Source organism: Oryx dammah, unplaced genomic scaffold (genome assembly GCF_014754425.2).
Source record: "Oryx dammah isolate SB20612 unplaced genomic scaffold, SCBI_Odam_1.1 HiC_scaffold_22, whole genome shotgun sequence".
Taxonomy (NCBI): Eukaryota; Metazoa; Chordata; class Mammalia; order Artiodactyla; family Bovidae; genus Oryx; species Oryx dammah.
Window position 1 is genome coordinate 14,394,462 of NW_024070206.1, and position 18,578 is coordinate 14,413,039.

An 18,578-nucleotide genomic window follows, 5' to 3' on the forward strand; every position below is an offset into this window, starting at 1 on the left:
TAGCTAAGACAGTATGCACAGAGAGCTCAGTTGTGTTACAAGTGGGTTTTAAGGATTCACCTATAAGGTTTGGGTCAGAACCTGAATCATAAGCCCTCAGTATCCAGTACTGCTTTTTATAGTGGTGTTATGTAACATTCATATGTTATTTGGAGTGATTTGTTGGTTATCTCTGGTAGCTGGGAGAAAAGGCATTGAGATTAAATTGAAGCTGTACTTGATTTGTTCCAAACTTTTGTAGAAACGCCACCTCCTGGATATATCAGTGAAGATGGAGAAACAAGCGATCAGCAACTGAACCAAAGCATGGACACAGGTAAAAAATACTTTCAAAGTGACTCAGTAATTAAATACACAGTTTTGTCGTGTTTGAAATTCACTAAAATTATTACTAACCCTTATATTTAGAAAAGTTGGATCACCTATCAAAAAAAAATGGAATCTTTTATTTTGATTTAATCATATTTGAGCAGTCAGAGAGAGGATGACCCTCTTTGTCAGTGAAAGATTAACACGTACTACTCTGCAGAATAATTGTTAAGATTTTCTCTTACTAGAGTTAAATAAAAATCAGGGAACACTCAGATATTTTTCAAGTGTTTTGTGGTTCTGTTGAAAGTTTTAGGGACTTTATGAATAAATGTCTTTGTGATGAAAGACTCTAATTAACCCAATAACAGGTTTGCAGAGGAACTTGGAAGTAAGATATGGGGATCAGCTTTTTAGTGCTCTTTTAACTTAATAGTACTGATTTATAGTAGATTGTTTACATAAAGTACCTTGTGTATTGTACTCGACCTACTTCAATTTCTAATACTTAGCTGTCAACTTTAAACACAATGAAGAAAAAATTTTGACATGTAATAAATGTTACACACATAGAGAAGTTGCTATATAATAGAATGTGTATAACCCATCATAACTAGTAGGTTACCAGTGAAGTAGCTGTGATGTCCCTGTAATTGTATATCTTGATCTATTCCATCCTGGTTGTATCTTAAGGATTGGACACCTTAATATCACAACCTGCCAAGTTACAGCATAGCTTTTCTACACAGTTTATACTAAGGCATTCTATATTTATGATAATCTAAGTGGTTTTCTCGGAGAAGGCAATGGCACCCCACTCCAGTACTCTTGCCTGGAAAATCCCATGGATGGAGGAGTCTGGTGGGCTCCAGTCCATGGGGTCGCTAAGAGTCAGACACGACTGAGCGACTTCCCTTTCACTTTTCACTTTCATGCATTGGAGAAGGAAATGGCAACCCACTCCAGTGTTCTTGCCTGGAGAATCCCAGGGACAGGGGAGCCTGGTGGGCTTTTGTCCATGGGATCACACAGAGTCGGACACGACTGAAGTGACTTAGCAGCAACAGTAGCAGCAGCAAGTGGTTTTCTAAGTGGCAGGGGCTTGGGTGGTTGGCTTTACAATAATTCTGCTGTTTAAATTCTTTCATTATTTCAATTTCCAAGTAAAGAAGCTTCTGCTATAGCTAATCATACTTTATAGCTTTTCAGAGTAGTAAATAACAAAGAAAAGTAGATGATGGTCATTTGATATAGCATGTTGTGAATCTTTTTCTTTTTAATTTTGGCTGAATGACTTATGGGGTTCTTCATTCCCTACCCTCACTCAGCACAGAGCCCTAACCACTGGACCTCACAGAACTGTATTCCTAAATCAGCCATGTTCCTTTTTGTCCTATGATGGACAGTTGCTTCTGTGACACTTAGATATGAATACCATAAAAATATACTCTGATGACATCATTAGTCATCAGGGAAAATGCAAATAAAATCATGACATATCACTTCACACCCTCTAGAATGGCTGTAATAAAAAAGTCCAACTCTTTGTGAACCCATGGACTGTAGCTGCCAGGCTCCTGTGTCCATGAGATTTCCCAGGCAAGAATCCTGGAGTGGGTTGCCATTTCCTTCTCCAAGGAATCTTCCTGACCCAGGGATCAAACCCAGGTCTCCTGCATTGCAGGCAAATTCTTTACCACTGAGCCACCAAGGAAGCGCCATAATCAAAAAAGAAGAATAAGAAGTCTTGATGAAGATTGGAAAGGTTAAGAGTCTTCATATATTGCTAGTGGGAATGTAAAATGGTTCAGTTACCTTGGAAAGATTTGTTGTTCTTCAGAGTTTAATATAGAATAACAATAAGACCCAGCAGTTTCACTCGAGAAAATTGAAAGCATTTCCAAACTAAACTTGCACATAAATGTAAGCATTATTCATAGTAGTCTGAAAGTAGACTTAGAGAGGGAAATGGCACCCCATACTAGTTTTCTTGTCTGGAAAATCCCATTGACAGAGGAGCCTGGTGGGCCACAGTCCAGGGACCTCTCTGGAATGGTGGAAGGTTCTAGGTGTGTGCTGTCCACGTGGCCACATGCTACTAGGAGTACTTGACATAATTGGTGCAGCCAAGAACCTGAATTTTTATCTTTATTTGATTTAAACAGTGACATGTGGCCAGAGGCTGTTGTAACCCAGCTGATGGCTGTCGTGCAGGTGGTGTTTGGTGTCAGAGATCAGCTGTCTGCAGGGCTGCGTCTCCCGGAGCCAACCCAGTCCTGAGCAAGTGCTCAGGGTTGGAGGACCATGGTCATGCCCATGGGTGACCCCACGAGAGAGCACCTCTGGGTGTGCACACCTCATCTTGGGACTGTGGGGCGAGAGTGCAGCAGGAACAGCCCTCACTCACTGCCTGACTCTCTGGACCTGTCTCCCCAGCTGCATGGAAATCCATGGTCACCGTGTAGGCCAGAGCTGGGAGGATGGGGAGGCCGCAGGCCAGCCCCTCTCCCCATGTCCCAAGGGCTGCCGATGCCCGGCTGACCATGCGCCCACCTGCCCGCAGCTGTCCTGTGCTTCTCAATGAATGTGATCAAGAACACACACTTTGTGTTTGACCAAGACCACGTTCACGGATAGCCATTGTGATGGTGGTAGCCACTGCCTGTTGGTGGTGGCCCAGGCCTTCATGAACTTTTGCTCGACATCCAAGCACAAGTTGGGCAAGGACTTGCCCTCCAACAAGCTGCCCTATGCCAAGGACGTCCCTAACTACAAGACTGTAAGAAAACCTTGAACTGTGTGGATCACAACAAACTGTGATCTCTTACCAGACCACTTTACCTGTCTCCTGAGAAACCTGTATGCAGATCAAGAAGCAACAGTTAGAAACGGACCAGCTCAAAATTGGGAAAGGACTGTGTCCAGGCTGTATATTGTCACTGTTTGTTTAAATTACATCATGTGAAAAGCCGGGCTGGATGAATCAGAGGCTGGAATTAAGATTGCCGGGAGGAATATCAACAGCCTCAGATATGCAGATGAAACCACTCTAATGACAGAAAGTGAGGAAGAACTAAAGAGCCTCTTGATAAAGGTGAAAGAGGGGAGTGAAAAAGCTCAGTTAAAACTCAGCTTTCAGAAAACTCAGATCATGGCAGGTAGTCCCATCACTTCATGGCATATAGATGGGGAAATAATGGAAACAGACTTTATTTTCTTGGGCTCCAAAATCACTGTGGACGGTGACTGCAGCCATGTGATTAAAAGATGATTGCCTTGGAAGGAAAGCTGTGACAAACCTAGACAGTGTATACAGAGATAGCAGAGACATCTGTAGTCATGTCATACAGACATGCCTATACAACAAAGGTCTGTGTAGTCAAAGCTATGGTTTTTCTAGTAGTCATGTACAGATGTGAGAGTTGGACCATAAAGAAGGTTGAGCCAAAGAACTGATACTTCCAAACTGTGGTGCTGGAGAAGACGCTTGAGAGTCTCTTGAACAGCAAGGAGATCAATCCAGTCAGTCCTAAAGGTTATCAACCTTGAATATTCATTGGAAGGACTGCTGCTGAAGCTCCAGTACTTTGGCCACCTGATGGGAAGAGCCAACTCATTGGAAAAGACCCTAATGCTGAGAAAAATTGACGGCAAAGGGAGAAGCGGGTGGCAGACGGATGGGATGGTTAGATGTCACCACCGACTCAATGGACATGCCTTTGAGCGAACTCTGGGTGATAATGAAGGACAGGGAATCCTGGCATGCTGCAGTGTATTGGAGCCCAAAGAGTCGGACATGACTTAGCAACTGAACAACAGTAATCACTAGTTATGGTAATGGATCAGAATCCAGTGGAGGGCCCAATAAGCTGAATCAAAATGAATTCATTGTTTTGGGGTTAGCTTTGAACATAACCTGATATTTCTAATTCTGTTTCAGTGGAGGAAGTGTTACTATCTTTTTCAAAATGACACATTTAAAAGTATTTACTGTAAGGACAGTGACAGTGTGAATATTTGAGATGCTAAAAAAAAAAGTAGCTTTAATACTAGTCTTCTACCTGCTATCTATTCTCTTAGTGCAATGACAAGAATTTTCTGACTGCTGCAGGATCCCAATTTAGGACAAAATTGACCTCTCTCTAAACTCTGGTCCATACTTTTCCTGAGGGAAGACATGATTAAATTAATCTTTGAAACCCTTCTGGGATAGACGGAGTTAATAGTTTTTAAAAGGGTAACCAGAGGGGTCATTCCCTGGTGGTCCAGTGGTTAGGACTCTGTGCTTGCACTTCAGAGGGCACAGGTTTAATCTCTGTTGGGAGAACTAAGATCCTGCAAGCCTCCGGGCCAAAATAAATAAAATTAAAAAAAAAAAAAAGCCAGTGGACAAATAAAGTAAAATACAGAACTGTATGAGCAAGTACATGTTATTTTTTGCTTTGCTTTATGTTTTTAATTTCTCTGGTCAAGCCTTCATTCTTTAAACCCTGTGGACATTAGGGGTCAGGCTGAATGAACATCATAAGAAATACAGGTTTGGCTTAGTTCTAACCTTTTCTTCTTGCAACCTGGTCGTTTTGTGTACCCCTAGATAAGGTTCACATGCTCTACTCAGAAGACAGCATCTCTAACCAGATGCATGGCCGCTGGGTAGCATGATTGGCCTCTGAACTAGACTACCTGGACTTGAATTGTCCCTATGCTCTATGCTAGCTTGATGATGGCATGCAGTTTCCTTATCTGTAAGCTAGGGGTAATGTAGTACCTATCTCACAGGGCTGTGGGACTTCCCTGGTGGTTCAGACGGTAAAGCGTCTGTCTACAATGCAGGAGACCTGGGTTCGATCCCTGGGTCAGGAAGATTCCCTGGAGAAGGAAACGGCAACCCACTCCAGTACTCTTGCCTAGAAAATCCCATGGATGGAGAAGCTAGGTGCAGGCTACTGTCCACGGGGTTGCAAGGAGTTGGGCATGACTGAGCCACTTCACTTCACATAGGGCTGTAACGGTAACGGTAGCTGCTGCTGCTGCTAAATCGCTTCAGTCGTGTCCGACTCTGTGCGACTCCATAGACAGCAGCCCACCAGGCTCCCCCGTCCCTGGGATTCTGATGTACCTAACTCATAGTAAATACTGTATGAGTGTATTTAGAGAAAATATAAAAAAGATGAATTAACAATTAAGAAAGAGAAGAAAGTTGACTGCATGGAGATGAGAAGTAAATTGAGGGAAGTGAGATCTCAGAGCAGGAGCAGTTCATTGTCATGATTAGGGTCTTCTCAAAATAGGAAAGTAATTTGCCAGGAAAAGAGAGTCCGGTTTGTGAACTTCAGAGTAGTGGTCTTACTGGGTGTGCCGTGTCTGCAGTGTTTTATAGCTGTTACGAGATGCATGCTTCACTGTTTTAACCTTTTACTGTTATTATAAATTTATTTTTCAATTTTATTTTTTAATTTTTTATTCCTAGAATATAGAGTAAAATTTGATTATTGTCTGTTGGTTTTTTTCCCTGAACTTTGCTAAAGTCACTTTTCGTATCTAGTCTTCTGTAGATTCCTAAGATTTTCTGAAAACAGTTTTACTTCTTGCTTTCTCATTTTTATGCTTTTTTCTTTTTCTGTTCTGGCTAAGACCTACAGTAAACTGTTGAATAAAAATACTAAGAATGGACATTTTTACATTGTTCTTGATCATAGGGCGAATACATTTAATAATTCTCGAATGAGTGAGATGTTAATTATGGATTTTTAATGGAGTATCAGATTGAGGATGTTTCTTTCTGTTCCTGGTGCTTTGAATGTTTGTAATGAATGGCCGTGGAATTTTGTCCATACTTTTTCTGCGTCTCCTGAGAGGATCATGCAGTTTTATTCCTTTTTGAAGTTAGTTCCACGAAGTGATTTTTCTGATAACAAACCAATTTTGACCTTATTTGGTTATAATAAATTGCACTTTAATAAAAACTTTTATGGGTTTGATTTGATAATTCTTTTAAAGGATTTTCAAATCTATATTTATAAGAGATTTTGATATTTAGTTTTCATATAATGTTTTTCTGTAGCTTCAGTATCAGTAATGGACTCGAAATTGGATGAGATTTTCTACTATTTTCTGAAAATTTTTGCATAGGATTGTTATTATTTCTTCCTTAACTACTTGATAGCTCCTACTAGAGAAACCATCTCTTAAAGGGAAGGTTTTTAAAATTGAGAGTTGTTTAGATTCTCTATTTTCTATTTTTTATGTAGGTTTGGTAGCTTGTATCTTAAAAGATATTTGTTCATTTCATCTGAGTGGTAAATTTCATTGCTATAAAGTCATTTCTAATGTTTTGTTATCCCCTTAATGTCTGTAAGATCATGCAAATCTTGATGTCCCATATTTTACTTATAATACTGATAATTTATTTTTTTTCTTCTTGATAAGTCTTACAGGGGCTTTATCAGTTAATATTTTTAAATATCCAGTTTTGGGCTTCTTAAATTTTTCTATTGTGTTTCTCTTTTTACTACTTGATTTGTTTCTGTTCTTCATTATTTTCTTCTACTTAACTTGCATTAAATTTGGTCTTTTTAGAGCATTGTGGTTTAAATTTAGATCATTGATTCTTTTCTATTTTTTTCCCATTGATTCTTTTCTAATGTAAGCTTTTAAAACTGAAAATTGCCTTCCAACCCTTATTTTAGCTTCGTACCACAAATTTTAATGTTATTTTTCATTATTATTTGTTGTTATCATTTAAGTATTTTCTAATTCCGTTTTGATTTCTTTGATCCATGATTTTTTAGAAGTGTAGGGGCTTTCTAGACAGTTTATTGATTTCTAACTTAATTCCATTATGTTTCATATATACTGTGTATGATCTCAGGCCTCCAAAATTTACTAAGAATTATTTTATGCCGCAGTGTGGTATACTTACTTTGATTTACAGTTCCATTTACAGCTGAAAGAATTTTGTGCAGTTGTAGTGTTACTCTAGGTGTCATTTTTGGTTGAGGTCATTGCTGATACTGTTTAAATCTTAACTCTGACTTGTTTCTAAATGTGATTTTGGGTTTATCTCTTTCTCCTTTTAGTCCTGTCAGGTTTTGCTTCATGTATTTTGAGTCTCTTATTAAATGGTACACATTTCGAATTACATCCTTCTGATGAAGTGACTCTTGTTATAGAATGTGTCTCATATAAACATAAGCATCCATCAACGTTGTGTATAAATGATGAACCCAAGCTTTCACTGGTTCAGAGATCTCGCTTGTTTTCATATCTCTATTGCATGTATCAGGGACCCAGATGGGACGTCCGCATTCCAACCTCATAGACTATGAATGCTTTCCCTCATTTCTAGTCTGATAGAAGGTGAGGTTTACTTGGAATTTTCACCTGCCTTCAACAAGTCAGATATGGGAGTTAGAACTGGCAAATGAAGAGGACTGTATCTGTGCTTGAGCTTCTCAGATTCCAGTTGCCTGTGTGTGGCCATTAAATTTGTAGCTGGTTTGTCCTTTGGCAAAACCAGTCGTGTGTGTGCTGACTTGGCAGATACTCCCAGCAATGAAAACAGTTACCACTCCCTACTTAGTGTAGGAGGAGCTCGTCCCTTTCAGTAAATGACTTACAGTTTAAATGAATCTGTAGTTTTGGGGTCACTTTTGGTAAAAATACAATTTTTTAGTGTTTCTGATACTTATTGTAGGGGTAAGGGTTTTTCCATAAGGGGAACCCTGTACAAGTTACTAATAGAAACAAAAGAAGAGCAACTGTGTTCTCATTTTGAACACAATTTGTGCTTATAGAAAACTTGGAAATACATAGAACATAATAAAGAAACATGAAGGAAGTATGTATTTTTTAAACTGGATTTACGTAGTTCCTGTATCTTATTTTTGCTTAATCTCAAATTATTACCATTCTGTGTCAAAAGTTCGACAGTGTTTTACAAATTAAACTTCTGTTGCAGCATTTTGAATTATTCAACAAGTGGATATTCGTTATGAAAAATTAAAAACAGGTATTTTAATTCATAAAAAGCAGTACCACAATGAATGTCATAGAAGGATAGAGACAGAGGAATTTGCACCTAGGATCTCAGATTCTAGAAATTCTGTTCCTGACTACTACACTATTGCACTAGGCTTCCTCTGGCTTGTTTCAGAAGAGATGGAGAAAAATGCCTGCTTTTGCAGTATTTGCTGAGGTAGGACTTGGTTGGTGATCAGGTAGGGATATGGTGGAAGGAGTAAACCAGCATGAGGATCAGTTTTTTGAAAAGTTTGTGAATGTGATTGGTCTTTGTATTCAGTAAATGAGTTTTTTTTAAGCATATGTTTAAGCCTTTTTTGGTATAAAAACAAAATCATAGATAATTTTAGTTCTTTGGGACTGTTTTTTGTAATTTGAATTTAAAGATGATAAAACAAAATTATTTTAAGGCCTTTAACTTTTCTGTCTTCCCATATATGCCTTTTGGAAGAATGAGTCTATTTTCTTATTGGAATGATATTAATTTATGGTTAGTTTTTATACTGAAACTTAAAGTAAAATATATATTTCTTTGCCATTAATTTTGCTCAAGAAATTCAAACTAATTTTAATATTTCTCAAAAAGTTATAAAATACATACTAAATATGTAAGCCATATCAAAATGAATCCCATTTGGAGAGAACTTGAAATTTTAAAATAATCTGAGCAAGAATTATGCAAGATATAAAACCACAGAAGAAAGGGTTGATAAACTTAAGTAAATGACATTTAGCACATTACCGCTCCATACCTTTAGAGTGACCAGAATCTGAATTCTGGCAAGGAAGTGGAGCAGTAGGAACTCTGATTCATTGCTAATGGGAATGCAAAATGAATGGTATGGCCACTTTGGGAGACAGATTGGCAGCTGCTTACAAAGCTGCACATACTTAGCATACAATCAGCAGTCATGCCCCTCGGTAGTCACCTAAAGTTGAAAGTTTATGTTACGTACACACAGAAACTAGCACTTGGATGTTTATAGTGGCGTTATTCATTAATTGCCAAAATTTGGAAACAACTAAGGTGTCCTTCAGTAAGTGAATGAGTAAATGAACTATGGCACATCCAGACAATGGGATGTTATTCAGCGCTAAAAAGAAATCTGCCAAATAAAGGCATGAAAATACATGGAACCTTAAATGGATATTATAAATGAACTAAGGGACATACCTGTATGATTCCAACTATATGACATTCTGGAAAAGACACAGACAGCTATAGAAACAGTAAAAAGATCAGTGATTGCTAGGGATTTAAGGGGAGGGAGGGGTTAATACACAAAGATTTTTAGGGCAGTATAAGTATTCAGTATGCTACTAATGTAATGGTGAATACATGTCATTGTACATTTGTCAAAATTTATAGAATGTACAGCAGCCAAAGATGAACCCTAATATAAATTATGGGCTTTGGGTGATGTCTATGTAGGTTCCTCAGTTGTAGTAAATGTACATTGTGATGAGAGACACTGATAGCAGGGGAGGTTGTACATTTATGGGTAAATGGGAAGTCTTGTACATTATTAATGCTCAGTTTTACTGTAAAGCTAAAACTGGTCTAAAAAATAATGTTATTAAAATTTTTTTGATTTTGAAAGATAAAACCAAAAAACTTGGGGGAAATATGTATAAGAAGTCTCATAATTGATTTCTAGATTTAAAACCACAAATCAAGAGGTTAAAGACAGTGCTTAATAGATAAATGGACGTAAAGGACATGAGTGCACTATTTATAACAAAAATAAATAAAAATTTTAAATGTAGGAGTTGCCCCATTTAAATCTTTCAAATTGTCATATGTCAAAAGGTAGTGACATAGAGTGAAGAAATGCTCATAAACTGTTGGTGGGACTAAACATCCTGGGAGGGTACTTTGGTACTTGTAAAAATTTAACCTCACATTCCTTTTGCTCAGCATTTCCTTGTTGAAAAATGTATCCTATAAATATATGCAAACTTGTGTGCACAAGGATTTCTCTAGATGTTTTAGCTGCAAGCAATAGAAACTAGCTTTAAATAGTGAGATTATTGCTTCTCATAACTGCAAGTCCCAGACTTAAGTAGAAGCATGTATATATGAACAACTAACAGATTAATCATGATTTAACCTGTTTTTTTTTTTAAGTTTCTAAAAACTTCTGCTACCTAATACATTTTTATCTTAATTTAACTTCTAAAAATTTTTTATGTGATTATAACCAACTTTTTTGTAATCTTCAGTTCTAACTTTTATCACATACGACGGGACTCAGTCAGAATTAATAAATCATGACTCTGCTGGTCATTTCTAATAAGTATTTAATAGAGTAAGCAGTTAAAAGATGTGAAAAATTGGGCCATTTCCTCCATTTCTAATAGTGGCTCTGTTTATTTTATCTTAGCTTCAGGAAACAGCAGTGGGTTTTAGTTCATTGTTCTAAATATATTTTGACCTTTCATAGCTGTACCTGTTATGACTTGCCAACAGATTTTTCAAACTGAGGAACAGAAAAAGGACACAAGAACTTTGTTATAGAAGGCTGTTCTGGCTTCTCAAAAATCATCACCTGTTCTTTATTTTGTGATTCGTTTGTTTACGTGGGGGCTGCCGTTTTTCCCATGTTGCCCGGTGTTTTCGTTCATGGTCAGGGTGTGGAGAGGGAGGGCCACACCAGGGGGCTTCTGGCCTTACTTTACATCTATGCCATTGCTACAATTTTAAAACTGGGGAGCTGCAGGTCTTGCTTTTTGGGGTAACATTCTCAAAATATGTAGAGGATATTGATGAGAAAACAGTGTATCCTACAGTTATGATTATTTAACGACAGTTTACGGCAAACATGTTTCAAAATTTGCCTGAAATTAAGTGAAGTGACCTCTCTTTCTTCTGTCTGTGGTGCTCCTTTTTCTTAACTTTTTGTGTTTGTGCCCCTTCCTTTCTTATTTTCTTGATTAGATTTAACCAGTTTACCTCAAACTGGAAGAAACAAGTACTTTTTTGTAAGAAAATATAGTTTACCGAAACTGACTCCAGAGAGTAGAGCTGTCTTAACAGTCCTCTTTCGTAGAAGAGAGTAATGTCTTAGAATAAACCCTAGAAAATTATTAACTGTAAGTGGTCTCACACAGGAGTTCTACCAAACTATTAAAGCATATGTTATTCCAATACTATTTAAACTGTTACAGAACATAGAAAAGACATAAAGCTTCTAGGTTGACTTTATGAGGCAGCATAACATTTGTGCTTATAACATAAATCTGCAGATCCAAGAATTTTATCGCTCATCCTCAAAGCCAGCATCATACTTAATGGGCATATACTAGAAGTATTTCTTTAAGAGTAAGAAAATAATTTCCCCTATCACCACTTTTATCAAACTGTCACATACCCCCAAATGATTGATTAATCATGTCACATAGAAGTTTTTAAATTCTGTTTAATCAAAATTGGGCTGGAAAATAAGACAGATGAATAAGTATTTGCATCCCGTACCATGAAAGGACTACTATTGCTAAAACATAAAGAGCCTTCTGTAAATCAGTGAGAGAAGCGATCAACACCACAATAGAAAATTGAGCAAAAGAAAAGAACAGACTATTTACAGGAAGGAAATAAAATATAAACAAATATCAAGCTGCTGAGTGTCATTTATAAGGGAAATGCAAATTAAAACTATACTTGTTGAGACCTTGTTCTCATTTATCATCAATAACACATGAGCCTCCCCTCACTATTTTGTGACTGGGAGTGTAAACCGATACAACCTTTGAAGATGACAATTTTGGCAAAATTTATCCAAGTTACAGATGGAGAGTCCTTTGATTTGGCAATTTCCCTTTTAGAGTCTATCCTTCAGATACAATTCAGATTATGCAAAATGTGCAAGATTAGTTACTCATTGGAATCTTGGTTTTTAAAAGCAAAAGATTGAAAATAACCTGAACACCTGTCAACATGAGATCATAATATACCATAATGTAAGGGGAGGCCTGGCGTGCTGCGATTCATAGGGTCGCAAAGAGTTGGACACGACTGAGCGACTGAACTGAACTGAATACAAAAGCAAAGTTCAGAGTTGTGTTTACCATTTGTACATAAAAAGCAGGAGGCACAGAAATATATTTGCTTGTATGGTTTGCAGAATATTTCTGGAAAGGTACACCAAGAACTGGCAACATTGGATGCCTTTCAAGAGGGTAACTTGAAACCAGGACTTTTTTCTATCTTTTATATATTAAGTTCCCGAAATTAAACGTCCCATTAAGCATTTGAATTCTTGGCAAATTATCTGTGTTATTATTTATGATTATTAATACAGCTAGATACAATAAATTTTATTATTTGGTCACAGGTTTTGAAAATACTTTCTTTTATAAGCTGTTTTAAAATTGAATCCTTTTGTTTCAGGATCTCCAGCAGAATTATCTCCTACTACTCTTTCCCCTGTTAATCATAGTTTGGGTAAGTTGCAAATACTTACAAATACTCTTCCACCTTTTTATTTAAATGTCCTTTCTGGTAATTATTTTCTGTGTATAGGAGAAAGAGAGCTCAGTGAATAACAGATGATTGTTCAAATTAGTGCTTTTTTAAAAATGATATTGATAATGTGCCTCAATATTACTAAAACACCTTTCTCCTGGCACATAATGAACATAAGAAGTTAATTTTCATTCATGGAAATCATATCCATTATTCATGAGGAATTTTATTTATGTCCTATATGGCTAGACTTTATGGGTATATTTAGTTTCTATTTTATTTTGTAATAGTGATATGGGAGATACATGTGTGTGATTGCTAATGTGTGTGTGTTCATATTGATACATGTGCATATGTATGTTTGTGTGTGTATATGCACCTTGGTCTTCATTTTATACAGTTTCACAATTTCTGTTTAGTTTCTACACATTGGAATTTATTCTGCAAAATTGTCATTTTTTTCCTGCGGTATTCCTTATGCATTTTAATCAAAATTACAGCACTGAAATATTTATGGTCCTTGTTTTCCCATGAAATACGTAGGTTCTTTTGATTTATACTGTGTTTCCACTTGCATCCTTTGTGTTGTATTACTTTTTGTTTCTTGTGTATATGCAGGCTTTCTCTTTTTGTAATTAGGGTAACTCAGTGAGAATCTCATGTTAAAATCGACAGATGTCATGTTTTGTATCCTGTCATGACAGGTGTTTTGTTTTGTTTTTTTTAATCCTTGGCTGTTGATGTATTAATCCTTGCTTTAGCTTTGTTCTACTTGATCCTACCCAAAATTAATTGTATAATGCAAATTGACTTATTTTACATGTGGTGCAATTGGGGTAGAATTACTAATAGAACAAGTAATGCACCATAAAGTCTAAAAAAGATGTTTGAAGATTTGGATGACTTAAGGAGATAGGGGAAATTTGAGAAATTGAAAATCTGCTGTGATCTTTGGAATCTGGGGTTCGTGATGTAGATGTTAAGTCTGTTTCCTGGGCTATTGCCAGTATAGGCTGGCATAGAACACGTAAAGATAATGATATTCAATCTATTCTTGGCTTGACATGGCTTGAATTGTTCACACAACATTTCTTTTATGGGTTTGTTTTTCTCCTCTGCCAGACTTGCAGCCAGTTACTTACTCAGAGCCTGCATTTTGGTGTTCAATAGCATATTATGAATTAAACCAGAGGGTTGGCGAGACCTTCCATGCCTCACAGCCCTCACTCACTGTAGACGGCTTCACAGATCCATCAAATTCTGAGAGGTTCTGCCTAGGTTTACTCTCCAACGTAAACAGAAATGCTACGGTAGAAATGACAAGAAGACATATAGGTATGTTTATTTTCCTTGTGTGAAAAACCAATGCCATTTACTCATAAGGTGAGCACTGTGTGGTTTACCACATCAAGAGATTGTGTGCAAGAAAGCCTGCCTTCTCTCTGGCAGCTTAAGTGCAGTCCTGTTGCGCAGCTTCACCTCCTTCAGTAGAGATCCTGGTGATGCTTCCTCTCTCTGCGAACTTGTATCTTGAATTTCTCTTTATTTGGCACCCTCGACACTGGGAAGTCCGTCAGTAAATACGTGTTAAAATTCCTTTGCTGAGCCTCTACCAGTCATAAAATTGTCATGTTCAGATTTTACGGTTGTAATTTTAGCAAATCATGAATTTTTTTCAGTTTGTTTACATCTCCTAGTTTTTTCTCCGCTTCAGTGAATTCATATATTAGGTCTGTACACTATTAATCTAAAGCAAGATATCTAAAACAAAAACCACCATTAACTTGTTCAGAAATAACTCAGAGGATCTTAGAATGTGGTGGTCCCAGGTATCCTCTCAGAGAGTTTATGAGGTGAAAGCTATTTTCGTAATGGTACTAATATGCCGTTTGCCATTTTCACTCTCTTGTGACTCGACAGTGAAGTATTCCAGAGCTTACAAGGCTTGCGATTTTGCAAGAAGTTAAACATAGACTCTGATGAGAATTCTTCTGTCCTAAGCCAGACATTAAGGTTTGCAAAGATATAAAACTGTTCTCACTAATTTTTTTCCTTACTTGGGAAATAACTTTTCATAAACTTGTTTATGTTAATATGTAGTAAGTGTACTATTTGGATTTTTCAAATTAATTTTTTTTTTGAATCTTTAGTTTTAACACATAATATGGTAAGTTTGCATATATTTAAGACATGAATAGCAACATTTGGGGACATTGGGGTTTTTTGTTTGGTTGGTTTTGGCTTTTGACAATGAAGGAAAAAATAGTTTGAGTGCTACTAAAATAACCGAACATAATTCTCAACCTTAAGGAAACTTCTTTTAATAGTAGTGTGCTTCTGTTTTCATTTAATTAACCATTACCTCCTATGAGAAGTAATGCTGATCACTAAAGAGTCAGTGTGATATTGCAAAGTGCTAGTGACTTCGGAGATGTTAGTTGGCTCCATGTGAAATTTCTCAAATCTTGCTTGATGTATAGATTTTATATAATCTCACTGAGGTACTCAGATGTCTTGTAGGTGATGAAGGCCTCTGAATATCCACCCTTCTTTAACTAAAATAGTTCTGATTTTTCTATGTTCTCATTAGGGCTCTGCATAGAAATTTAACAGGACGTTAACCTTACCATATTTACTTCTAAATAAGTAGGTTTACCCTGCTTTTTCACCCTACCTCATCTGAAGCTTGAGGTCCCCTTCCAAGCTCACAGGTGATTACTACAGAGTCCACTTCTTTGAAGTTGTAGCACTGAGATCCTCATTTCCTACAGACTGTCCCCTAGAGGCTACTCTCAGCAACTAGAGGCCACCTGCATGCCCTGCTCCATCTTCAGTCAGCAGTGACGGCTCTGTTCAGTTCTGCTCCCTCACACTTTGAGGCACTCTCGCCAGGACCAGCCCAGCCCCTTTAAGGTTTGTCACCTGATCAAGTCAGGCCCACCGAAGACAGTCTTCGTTTCTTGGGGTCAGCTGATTTAACAACTGTACATCTGAAAAATTCCTTTAAGCACTACTTAGTGTTTGACTGAATAATTGGGAAGATAAACACACCAGAGATGAGAATGTTAAGTGCTGTCTTAGAATTCTGCTTTTCACAGTTTTCATTTTTTTAATCTTTGTCTGTCTTATATTTTATGTATATTTGATTTGTCAAATTCTGAAAGAGGTATTTTAAAATCTCCCGATATAACTTTTTCTTACCTCATTCTGCTTTTGTAAATAGAGATCTGGTTACCACAATAATAAATAGTTTTAAAAGGGGCAGGTGATAATTTTTATTATTTTTTTTCTTAAGCATAGTGGATTCTTTAAAAAGAAAAACTGTGTATCATAATGAAGGCATATTTATCTAGACATTAGTTAATTCCTTCAAATGAATTAAATTGCTTTATTCAAAAATATGATTTGTTTGGAATTCTTTATTTTGCTTATCCACTTTTCTACCTTAAGCACTTTTAATGAGCATTTATTATCTTTATGAATCAATAAAGTCATTGTTGAAAAAATACTTGGAAAAATATACAATAGTATGTTTCAAAGTTAGATTTCAGAAAAGCATAGCTGTGAGAGAGATCATCAAGATACTTTATACCATTTTACTTTTTCCTCTAAGAATCCTTCAGAAATGATGTTGAAGTAGTAAATGTTGTAAAACTAATTCCATGTCTGTTTCGTTTCAGGAAGAGGAGTGCGCTTATATTACATAGGTGGGGAAGTTTTTGCTGAGTGCCTAAGTGATAGTGCAATCTTTGTGCAGAGCCCCAACTGTAATCAGAGATATGGCTGGCACCCTGCAACCGTGTGTAAAATTCCACCAGGTATGGATGCAGCAGTAGAAATGAGCCTATCGTGTCCACTTGCTGAGTTTTCTTTGCTATTAATTTTTAGAATCAGGAGATGATTTGCATGCTCATATTCAGATGTCTGTTGGAGAAGGAAATGGCAACCCACTCCAGTATTCTTGCCTGCAAGATCCCATGGACAGAAGGGCCTGGCTGGCTAGGGTCCAAGGGGTTTCGCGACTTGGCAACTGCACCACCATCACCATTCTAGTATCTGTAGCTCTTTTAAAATGATTCTCTAATACTGTCTTCTTTGTACATAATGTTTTTATATATTTTTTTCAATCATAGGCTGTAATCTGAAGATCTTCAACAACCAGGAATTTGCTGCTCTGCTGGCTCAGTCCGTTAATCAGGGTTTTGAAGCCGTGTATCAGCTAACTAGAATGTGCACCATAAGAATGAGTTTTGTGAAAGGGTGGGGAGCAGAATACCGGTATGAAATGCACATTCAACTCTTAAATTTCTGGTGTAACTCCTTTTCTTCCACTCCTTGAATCTTCTGAAGTTTATCCGTATTTTCATTGAAGTTTATAGAGAGCAAATTTTCATGTAAAATAACAAAAGAAAATTGGAGGCCTCTAGATTCAAAACTGTTACAGATTCCTGTGCTGGCACTATAGAACATAGAATTAAAACATGTATAGACAGGCATTGTAACAGAAGGCAGAGTGTTAAATACTGTAAATGGCATTTTGGAAGGGTTATCAGTTCATGGAAGGAGAGCTGTTTTCCTGGGGCCAGGAGAGGTAGAGATGGCCCAGAGTCTGGGTTCTAAAAGATGTCTAGGATTTCAATAGTCATAGGTATACAGTGGAAAGTGATGATCCTGGCAGTAGAATACAGTTCAGTTTGACTGGAGTATAGAAAGTAAAGAAGATAGGACTGGACAAAGAAGTTGAGATGACTTCAATATAAGGTTAAAAGGTTGAACATTATTCAGTAATAGAAGGGGATATTTAGGTACCAGGCACTGTGCTGTGTTTTAAATGCAGTATCTCAGCATGGCTACGAATTACTGTTGCTGTTTTTATTCTTTCTTTACAAGGTTGCAGTCTTTGTAAAGTTAAAAAAAAAAAAGGTCCAAACTCAATATTTATTTGGAAATAGGCTTAGGTGAGATTTAATAGTTTGCCCAAGGACACGTTCTCAGTGGTAGAGACGAGACTTGAGGAAAGCTCTCCTTGACTCTTCTCTAAGGATAGTAGTAGCAGTTACATAATTGAGTTTTACCAGAACCAATCTGTCATCAGGGAGGAAGATCAATTAGGCTGTTGCTAGATTAAACAGTTGATTGGATTCCTCATCAAAGGAAGGGAATAGTTCATCAGCATAATAATGAATAAAACTATAAATAAAATACTTAGCCTTTCTCCAGTTCACATTACTTACAGTCTGAATGTCTGCTTAAGAAGATATTCATATGGTATAGTAATAATACTCCTGTTTCATTAAGCAGTTTGCGCCCTTCTTAGAATTTTCATTTCATTTGAACTTGATTCCCTGTCTTAAATTTTGAGGTGTATGACTTTTGTGATGATGAGATTTGAGATTTACTGGTTTGGCTACTATAAAAATATACAATGTGTTATATAGGTTTGTATCTAAAGTGAGACTTGTCACTGTTTTGTCCAAGTTATGTTAGTGTAAGAATTCATATTTTGACTTTGCTCTCTTTTAATCATTTCCCCTTTGAGATTGGATAACTTTAAACAATGCTGAGTTTCTTTTTTCCTTTGAACTTGGATTGAGTTGATATTAAAATCAGATTCAGATAGTACTGTCTGATACCAGTTTATTAGGTCAGACGTTTTTTTTCTCCTTCGAAAGATTACAATGTGAAGCATGCTAGAAAGGGAGGGGCATTAAACATGAGTTACACAGGTCAGGGAGAGTTCCATGCATATCTATGGGTCTCCTGTTCAGACCAGTGTTGATTG

At 36.9% G+C, this 18,578-nt stretch overlaps 1 protein-coding gene across 2 annotated transcripts in view; it reads left to right on the forward strand.

Moving 5' to 3' along the window:
• SMAD2 (SMAD family member 2) overlaps positions 1-18,578 on the forward strand; it is a 92,603-nt gene that overhangs the window by 63,583 nt on the left and 10,442 nt on the right. For both annotated transcript variants that reach the window (XM_040264528.1, XM_040264529.1), the window contains exons 6-10: positions 242-316; positions 12,722-12,775; positions 13,919-14,131; positions 16,477-16,614; positions 16,930-17,074. In XM_040264528.1, coding sequence (XP_040120462.1) covers positions 242-316; positions 12,722-12,775; positions 13,919-14,131; positions 16,477-16,614; positions 16,930-17,074 — 625 coding nt within the window. The remainder of the gene's footprint in view (positions 1-241; positions 317-12,721; positions 12,776-13,918; positions 14,132-16,476; positions 16,615-16,929; positions 17,075-18,578) is intronic.